Source organism: Alligator sinensis, unplaced genomic scaffold, assembly GCF_000455745.1.
Source record: "Alligator sinensis unplaced genomic scaffold, ASM45574v1 scaffold29_2, whole genome shotgun sequence".
Lineage (NCBI taxonomy): Eukaryota > Metazoa > Chordata > Crocodylia > Alligatoridae > Alligator > Alligator sinensis.
Window position 1 is genome coordinate 1,208,539 of NW_005842194.1, and position 9,366 is coordinate 1,217,904.

Genomic DNA, 9,366 nt, shown 5'->3' on the forward strand with positions numbered 1-9,366 from the left:
GCCGCCAAGGGCCCCCGCGGCCAGCCCCAGCCCCTGCTCCCCGGCCACGTCCTGCAGCGCCACTGCGAAGCGGCCCCGGCCGCGGCCGGCCCCGGCTGCGCCCTGCTGCCCGACAAGAGCCTGGGCGGCGCCAAGGGCAAGGAGCCCGTGGTGTACCCCTGGATGAAGAAGATCCATGTGAGCACGGGTGAGTCCCGGGGAGGCCGGGCCGGGCAGGGCCGATCCCCACTTGCCAGCCCCAGGCGAGACGCCCTTTGTAGCCGGGGCCCTTTAGGCAAAGATTTACGAGCCGCCCGGCTGCTCGGGCAGCAATTAGAGCCCCCATAAATTGAGGCGCCCTGGCAGCGGCTCTGGGCCGCGCGGCTTTGAAGCTGTTCTCTCGCCCAAATGCCCATCAGCATTTTTTATTGCTCCTCGATTGTTTCCTATTGTCAACAGCCCGTGAAAAGGGTTTTGCTCCCTTCCCCCCCACCCCTCCCCTCCTTTCGCAGTTCTGGATCTGATTGGAGCCGGGTGTGGAGTTATGCTGTAATGATTCTGTTCCCTTGCTTTCTTGCGCCCAGTCAATCCCAATTACACCGGAGGGGAGCCCAAAAGGTCTCGCACTGCCTACACCAGGCAGCAGGTCCTGGAGCTGGAGAAGGAGTTCCACTTTAACCGGTACCTGACCAGGAGGCGACGCATTGAGATCGCGCACACGCTCTGCCTCTCCGAGCGCCAGGTCAAGATCTGGTTCCAGAACAGGAGGATGAAGTGGAAGAAAGACCACAAACTGCCTAACACCAAGATGCGCTCCTCCAACTCCTCCACCCTTAGTCAGCCATCCAAAGCACAGACAGCGGGCCACCATCAGCTGGATGGCTCCACACCAAACTCCTCAGCGCTATAATTATTTTTGATACATAGAGAGAGAGAGAGAAATATATGTTTGTTTGTGTTTTTTTTCCCCAGCTGCCTATTTTTGTTGCTGGTGGTTGACCATTCGGACCAAACAACTGTGTAAAAAAAAAAAAAAAAAAGAAAAAGAAAGAAAAAGCCCAGAACAAAAAGCCAGAAGAAGGAACGTGCTCTGTACAAGGGCACGTGCTGAAACCAAAACCTGGACAAAATGTCTACATTGTATACAGCTAATGATTCCATTACCGTCATTTTTTTTCTATTTATGGAAATCCTCTGTAGCCTCAGTATTACAGAGGGCTGGAAGTTGTAATGGATTGATTCTGTACCTAAGAAGGACTCTTTTTGTATATATCACTTTTCAAATAAAATGCGGTTAACAAACAAAAATACGAATTTGTGAGACACTTGTGTAAGACAGTGACTTGAATTGTGTTGTTTCGTGGAATGTTCGTGGATTCTCATGTACACACACACACACACACACACACACACACACACGAAAGCAGATCTTATTTCATGGAGGTTTTAAAAGCTCTTATGAAAGCTGTCCCCCTACAGTCTGAGGGGAAATGTTTTGTGTATCGAGAGTAATTTAACTGTTTTTAAGTGTAGCCCCTTGCGGTAGTTGTGATATACTAGTTTCCCCCATATCCCCTGTTGCATTTATTTATATACACACACACACACACACACACACACACATATATATATATTGCTATAAAGGCTGTTGCTATCTTCGTATCTGGCACCCTCTAAATCGTTTGGGTCCGTGTACAATTTGTGGATTTTGGTGTAATGTATATAGTGCCCAATGCTGGTAATAAACAATGTTCTGTACAAAATAATTAAAGGCTTCAAACACAAATTGCTGTAGTTCCGTTTCCTACACTTTCTGCTTTACTGAGATTGCCGCCATGACAGAAAAAAGTAAGAGCTTAGTACGTTTTAACTGAATTGATCTTGTTCATCCTGTTGTGTTTCAAGCTTAGCTGAGCACATGCTTAAGCTGAGTTGCCATGTTGGAACAACAACACAACGAAAGAATCCCAGGGCACTATAAAACAAGGAAAGGTGTTATGTATTGCCTAGGTGAGTTGGTGAGTTGTAGCCTTCAGCAACAACCTCAGAGCTTGTCTATTCATGTATAAACCTTTAGCCATTTCCCCCTCTGTGTACAGAGAAACGGAACTCATACATGGAGCCAATGGACTGATGTGAGCTGTTCTGCTGTAGTAAAGGTACACGGCTAGCCATGATAACAAAGCCATCCATGATAAGTAGCCAGTCATTACTTATTCGTTCATTTGGCATTTATTGTGCCTTTTCAACTGAGTAGCACGTTTTAAGGGAAAATATATGAGTGATGACAGAAGTTTCCTTAGTTTCCTTGGCTGCCTGTGTTTAAGATGCCTATTTTGAAATGCCTGGAGAACGCTTTAAGAACTTAATTAAATTCTGTCCAAGCCAGAGTTTTAATTGATAAATCTTTTCAAAATGTTTATGGAAAAGGTTATTCAGGTGTTTCGCATACAGATGAACCTTTTCACTGTCCTGCATAGTTAAGAAATACGGTATCAGAGAGGCAATCAGTAAGCGGAAATGATTTGTCTAACATTTTAATTCATAAGGATATTCATAAAACTTTCTCAAGAACTGGCTAGGCCCATTGCAACTAAGCAGGAAAACTTGCCAGAGGGTCCTCCCTCCATCGCTGTATTCCTCCTAGAGGAGAATTGAGGGCCAGTGTTTTTTTCTCCACGCTCACACCAGCATATACTAAATTCGAATCAATGATTCTCAAGGGAGTGAGGCCAGCACGAATTGGTTCCAGGATTGCAATATGCCACAGTTCTCTCTGCAAGAAAACACATTATTGTGAGCATCACTGCCTGTCCAAGGATAGGTATCATTTAAATGAAAAATTTAACATGTCATTGGAAGAATATGGTCCAAATCAAAGCTGTGGCGGTTGCACATACATTTAGCAAACAGTGTTGCCTTTAAACTGAACAACAAACAGGCCTGAATAGTATGTTTCCCTTAACATATTGCTGTTTACTAAAGCTTAAATTGTTTACCCATGTCAGATGCCTCATTATATAGGAAACAGAACGGATTTGAAAGTGAGGTTACTACTGCTATCTCCCTCTCTTCCACCCCTGACTCTTTGTTCGCTTTATGGCATAGAATTTCCTCTCCACTTTATTTTAAACAAAATTAGTACAGAATGATGAAAATCCCAGATCAAAAAATTTTAAGAGACCAGAAAAGATACCCTTTATTTCTGAGGATTGTGCTTAAAAATCTATTTTTTCCCATTGTAAAACGAAATGAAATCACGCTGAAAATAGCAATTTTACTGAGAACCATTAATCACCTCCTACAATAAATACTTCTTTGTAATTCAACAGCGGTTCTGAAAGGCATTCTCTTGGAAAAGTCTGTGAAGACGCAAAGGATTTTCCTGGAAAAAATGTGGCCGTGTGTAAAGACACAGCATCCTGGCTGTCTGCTAAAAAAATGTATACTTGCTTGGTGGAGATTCAGTCCCGGACTGCAAAATATCACATGGCAGATGATCATCATTTAAGGTACATTTTCGTTTTTACCCTCCTCCTTTCCCTTTATTTTTAAGCTGCACGGTGGCTGATCTGCGAGTGTGACTCTGATTCTGGTTTGATATATAAGCTCTGTTACAACAACTTGGAAAATTACATCGTCGGATTTAAGCTCTCTCATTGTCCTCCTTTGCTAGGGCAACCCCGAGAGTTCACCGAAAGGACAAATTTTCTATCCCATTAATTGTTTTTTTTAGAGGAGCAGTCTGACCCTGCAAACCCTTGACCTTTAAAGACAGTATTCTTTTTAATCCAGCACTTGGACCTAAATGTCTCGCTGGATTGCTCTCCCCGGGTCCCTCTCGCGCATTGAAGCTGCTCTCACCACAAAGGAGAGCGGCACAAAATGCTGGAGGTGGAAGTTTGTCCATAGTTCACATAAAGGCAAAATCAGGTCCGAGCCACTTGGGTTGTCACCGGCCGAGCCCAGTCGCTAACCCCCGCCCCTCCAGGGAGAAAAATGGTTTTTTTCAAGCCCTCCCCGCCAGATCTGCCCGGTGTTTTATTACTCCAGGAGCTGAGCTGTGAGAGCCTTGCAGTGTGGACTAGCTAGCACCCTTCTGCGCTGGGGGCTCGCCCACTGCTGGGACAGTGCAGGGGCACTGCCCCCCAAGAGCTGCTTTGGAGGTGGGAAATAGGGGCGAAACCCCCGCGGACGGAGGTCTCCACAGGGTTGGCACCAAACTCCCATCTTTTTTGCCCCCCATGATCTCTTCTCCTGCCCCTGCCAGCCTTGTGTCCGGGCCAGAAGGACTGGTTCCTGCCATTGGGGTTCGCTGGGCCAGCGGGAGGGGATCAGGCTCCTCCAGCACCTCCCTTTCAGCAGAATGAAAATATCGAGGAGAGATTGTTCTCTCCTTTCGGCTGCATCCTGTGACAGCCATGACAGCAATCTCCACGAAGAGCAATAAACATGGCGAGCTGGGGGCCCTCTCCACGACTTTTGCAGCACACAGCCTGCGAGGCCTTTAAAAAACACATTCTCCCCTGGTCCTGGGTTTGTGGGGTTTGCTAACCCCATAAGCACCTAACAGGATCTCTACCTTTTGCAGCCAGAGCTGTCCTATGAGGACTCTGATGCCTGCTTGCTCTATCACAACCCATCTAAGGACCACAGAATGGGCAGAACTGGTCTTACTCTCCCCATAGCTTTTGGAAACACAGTGGGACTGGTCCTGACCTCTGTCCTAGTCCTATTGACCTTGCTGGAGTCACTGGTGTCAGCGAGATGGGAATGAGGCCCACTGGTTCAAATTCATCCCTAAGCTGAAGGCCGGGGAGGTAGGTTGAGGGGGCCTTCTCAGCACACTTCCTAAGTACAGATAGGAAAGCTCTTTCATGCTCTCCCATACGAGGTGTAAATGGCAATGTAGAAAAATTATTTCTAGACACGGATAATACCAGACCCGTATTCAGCAACTGTGAGGAGCTGGTTCTTTTGTCACTTTTAAGAGCATCATAGGGGCAAATATAGAGAATACCAGTCTTGCCATCACACTATGGTGTGTAATATTAAGAGTTAGGAGAAGGATGGATTGTAATTATGCATGTTAACACAGTCTACTGCAGACAATAAAAACCCAGATTCAAATGACTAATTTAAAGCTAGGTCTGTGGACCTGCCTGATCTTGCTACAGCAGGACAAGCACGCATTATTAATGTCCAAATGATCTCCCAAGAAACTGGAAAGCTGTCAAAACCAGGCGAGATTATGGGACCTAAATAAGCAAAAGAGAAACCCTGCACTAGTAGATAAAGGTGTTGCGTCTGTTCTTGTGTAGATATTGAAATTTTAATCCTTGGGGGTCACGTGACTCATTAAATAATTAATGCAGATAGTCAGCAATGGATCTGTGGCCGTCAGTTCTCACTAGGAGTGATTCTCTCAGAAGTGAAACTCAACTTCCTTTTATTTGAGTTTAAAAAACTGATTTATCTTGAAAGATTCTAGACTCCCTAAGAAAGCAGTAGGGACTGTGTTGGTGAGTATGTAGTGTGCCTTTCTAGCTTGATTGCTTTAATTGTTTGTGCTTGCTTTGTGGAGGGCTGCCGCGCATTTACTTAGCAAGTTTAATATTTAGAAATGTTAAATCTTTGTTTTAGCTGCCTTGTGGTCACATTATGGCTGTTTGTGATTAAGTGTTGCCCAGGCAAACACATTCGATAATGTTCTAATTCACACTGTGGAAGGCTGGATACCACAGTGAAGGAGCACTGCTTTGTTCAATTTTCCTGGCGCTAATAAATCACTGGCTCCTAATGCAGGGCCAAAAAAGCAATGGAAAGGCAGCGAGCATTGTAAAAGGAAAGTCACGGGCAAATTTCTCTCTGACTCATTAGTCTGAACGATTTATGTACGAAGTTAAAGTGCCGCAATGAATATTAGAGTTTGGGATAACAACAAATTAAAAAAAAAGTCATAGCGTTAGTAAAGTGCTTTATTGCTACTTAGCAACTCTTTCAAGAAGAAGTATAGTTGTGGACTGTGGCAGAATAAAATAGCCTGGCGTGGCTTAATAGTTCCAAAATAAATAGCCAAAAGTCGTTGGCACCATTTTGAGATACACATTCCATCTTTAAGGGGAGAAGGGGATCCAATCGAGACGGGCGGATCAATTCTTTATTGCAGTTTGTCACGGGGCAGTTGGTTAGGAGTGAGCTGTAGGACGGGGTTCCCTCTCTGGCCCCTGGATTTCGGGGAATGGGATGAAAAGCAGAGCTAAGAGTAACAGCGCCCAGCCCTGGAGATCACTCTCCAGCGAATGGCACTTCCCACGTTCTGATCGTGCGGGAGTGGATTTTAGCAGTCAGCGCAGGAAATTTATGAGAAGGCAATAAACAGCCTAGTAAGCGATTATTGCATTACTTTATGTCGACTGCAGTTCAACACAAAATTTAAAATTATTATAGTAATTATGGAACGGCTAACGTCCTTTCTCGAAAACCTCTCCCAAGGCAGGCTTAATGTTTGCCAAGGCTCAGATGACATCCTTCCAAGAAACTGCGTTATTTAATTATTAGCGTTTACCTTTACTGAGACTTAGGTCGCACTAGGTGGGATCATATCAAGAAGAATGAGTGCAGGAGGTATACGGTAATATGCGAGAAATACTATGTAAATGTGATGCAATACAAATATTTAAGGAATATCTGAGCAGGGAGGTTTCAGGACGGAGAAGCTTATTAGCTCAAAAAATAAAATAAAACAAAATAAAAAATTAAAAAAACCCCCAAACCCTAGCGTGGAAGTGCTCACTGCTCTAGATTTTTCATCTCCCAGAATAGCTTTCAGCAAAGAGTTGGAGGGCCCTTCACTCCCATCGAAGTCAATTGTAAGCTTTTCATTGAATTCAATGGGAACAGGCTCGGGCCCGAATTCTTAAGTGTTTGAACAGAAATTGCTACTATAATACGTCCTACATTAAAAATTGTTTTATTCAACAAAAATGAATACCACTTGTTGTGTTTAATGTCTGTCCTTGATTAAATGATCCTAAACAAAGGTTTCCCAGAGGAAAATAGAGCATACATTCATGTAAGGAGAGTTTGAAATGACAAGATTTCCAAACACTTGGAGACAGAAAGCATAGCTGTCTGCGAAGAACGGCATGCTTTTGTTTCTCAGATATTTCTCAGTGCTCTTTACTGTTGTAGCAAATAACATTTTACATGTTACAGTGATCAATGGAGTCCCTTTAGTTACTCTCTGCACTTCCACGGTTGCAGCCTTTCAAAAGTCTTAAGCAAACCAAGCACTGTCTTTAGAGTGGACAAACAGCTTCCTTTACCATTCTCATGTAGGTATTGCTTGTTGCGTGTTTACAGAAGTCCTGGGCACCGAAAAAGACGATCCCCTGAATGATAGAAGCTGGGAACAATTTAGTCCACGGTCTGAAATTGTGGGAGGTAAGAACGATAATCTACTTGCGGATACTTTCTGGGAGATTTAATTTACCCATAGGCGAGAAGTCATTTGCTTAGCGCTTGCATAGAGAAAGAACCTGTTAGAATGAGATTCTGCTGTGATAAATATTTAACCTAGTTGGAATTTTCTGGATTCAGTCGATTTATCTTCTAGGACTGGTGAATGCGTGTGTCCGGACAGACAAAGAAATATAGGAACCCCTAGTAATAGCCAGCCTTCTAAAGGCATTGGGGACAGGAAGGGTGAAAAGTAATTGAAAGAGGTTGATCATTTCTTTGGCCATTCTTGGTTTCCAAATCAAAGTCTCAGAGCAAGAGATGGGTAGTTGGAGCAATTATAATGCTGGGTTGCTTCCGTGGCTTGCTGTTTTGGTTCACTTGAGTAGTTTTGTAGTGACTCCTGTGTGAGTCACTCATTTGCTCTTATTTTAGAAAACCTGGCTTTTGTTTGACTATATGTGCACCAGAATGGATCCGAAATAAGTTTCAGGTATTTTATATATCCTGGCCTTTTCTGAATTCAGTTGCGTCTAAGTTAGTTTCATGATTCAGTTGTTAGAATCATTATTGGAAGGGGTATGTATGAATGTATGTATGGGTGTGTGTGTACGTGTGTGTATGCGTGGCTGTAATAGAAATGTAATGCTTTTCAAAGTGATAGTGTTCTTTGTCAATGAAAGGAGAGAGAGGGTTATACGGTTATTTCAAATTCCTGCTTATTTTGGGATGCTGATGTACAATTACTGTGGTTTACTACCTTTTAAAAGCAGTCATAAATTACAGGGCTACAAGGGCTTGTTGTGTTGATTTAATAGGCTGCTGAAACCTTTCTTACGAGGAAACACTGAAAATGTCTGTTCATTCTCATTTTATGGGGGGGAAAGAATAAGCATTTTCAAGCGTGATTCACATACCTATAACATTTGTCCGGAAATATTTTCAGATTCTGAATATTAATCCAATATTCACGAGGTCCAATCAGACTCGGTAAAGTTGTCTTTAAATAGCTTCTTTCGATTTTTAGAGATTTTTTTTTATCTGATTCAAAATGATCAAAATCGAATGGAGCCAACTTCATCCATATCCAGTGCATGGTTGTAAGTAAATAGTTTTACACCCGTACGATTATCAAGTGTTCCAGGCAAAGAGGAAATACTAAAACATCTCTATGAACTAGTGTTTCCAACTCCACCTTCCCCTGAAGTGCTAGCCTTACCTTTAAACTAATTAAATAAGCATGAACATGAAAGAGAGGGAGCAAAAGTATTTCGGAATCTATTTACATCAGAGGTGTAGGGTTACTTACAATGCTAATATTTGAAATCAAATCTATCACGAAGAGGCTCACTTCATTCACACAGATTAAAACTTCGCTTTTGCAGTTATCGCTGCTTGGAGTTTCAGCTTAAAGCCACGTGAAAAAAGAAAGAGTATCAACCTTCCGAGAAACTGCATAGTTTCAGCTTTTAAAAAAATTAAAAAAGGAAAGTTTTCAGGTCTGCAGGTGGTAGAGCTAGTAAAACATAATGTTGAATCTCCAGGAACGTTGTATTCTATTGGCTGGTGATGCTTTCAAATCCCTTTGAATTTCTGTTTGAAAACTCGTAATCATGATACTTGACCAAAGAAAATGAATTCCAGAACCGATGAAAGGGAATCATTTTCAGCTGCGATCCAAGACCCTGTAAAGTTTGAAAGACTTTCTTTCCGTTCTTCTAACGCACACCCTAAAGAAGGAATTCATATATCAAGAAGTTATTTTTCCTAGGAATTAATTAATTTCTCCACTGCATACACTAAGTTAATTGTTAAACAGTAGTTTTAGCATTAACTTGATCATTAATACTAATAAAGATGTTCATAGAAATAGTTTTTTTAAACCAATGGCCAGAGCTAGCGTTAAGGCATTTAAGCTGAAGCTGA

General features: G+C 42.8%; 2 protein-coding genes and 1 long non-coding RNA gene across 5 annotated transcripts in view; 2 read left to right on the plus strand and 1 right to left on the minus strand.

The window, feature by feature from the left end:
• HOXA4 (homeobox A4) lies at positions 1-1,049 on the plus strand (the record flags this gene model as incomplete). The annotated part of the gene is made up of 2 exons (XM_025207417.1): positions 1-187; positions 564-1,049. Coding segments are annotated over 2 exons (513 nt in total), but the record flags the coding sequence as incomplete, so codon positions are not given.
• Positions 1-9,366, plus strand: part of HOXA3 (homeobox A3) — a 43,692-nt gene that overhangs the window by 21,872 nt on the left and 12,454 nt on the right. Inside the window, exons 3-4 of one of the 3 annotated variants that reach the window (XM_006026478.3) lie at positions 3,312-3,491; positions 7,321-7,425. The gene's annotated coding sequence lies outside the window, so the exon portion shown is untranslated. The remainder of the gene's footprint in view (positions 1-3,311; positions 3,492-7,320; positions 7,426-9,366) is intronic. The other 2 variants (XM_025207411.1, XM_025207412.1) reach the window with 2 other exon arrangements.
• Positions 2,501-9,366, minus strand: part of LOC102369567 — an 8,506-nt gene continuing 1,640 nt past the window's right edge. Inside the window, exons 2-3 of the long non-coding RNA XR_324170.3 lie at positions 8,750-9,170; positions 2,501-2,755 (exon numbers count right to left, since the gene is read on the minus strand). This is a non-coding gene — a long non-coding RNA (uncharacterized LOC102369567). The remainder of the gene's footprint in view (positions 2,756-8,749; positions 9,171-9,366) is intronic.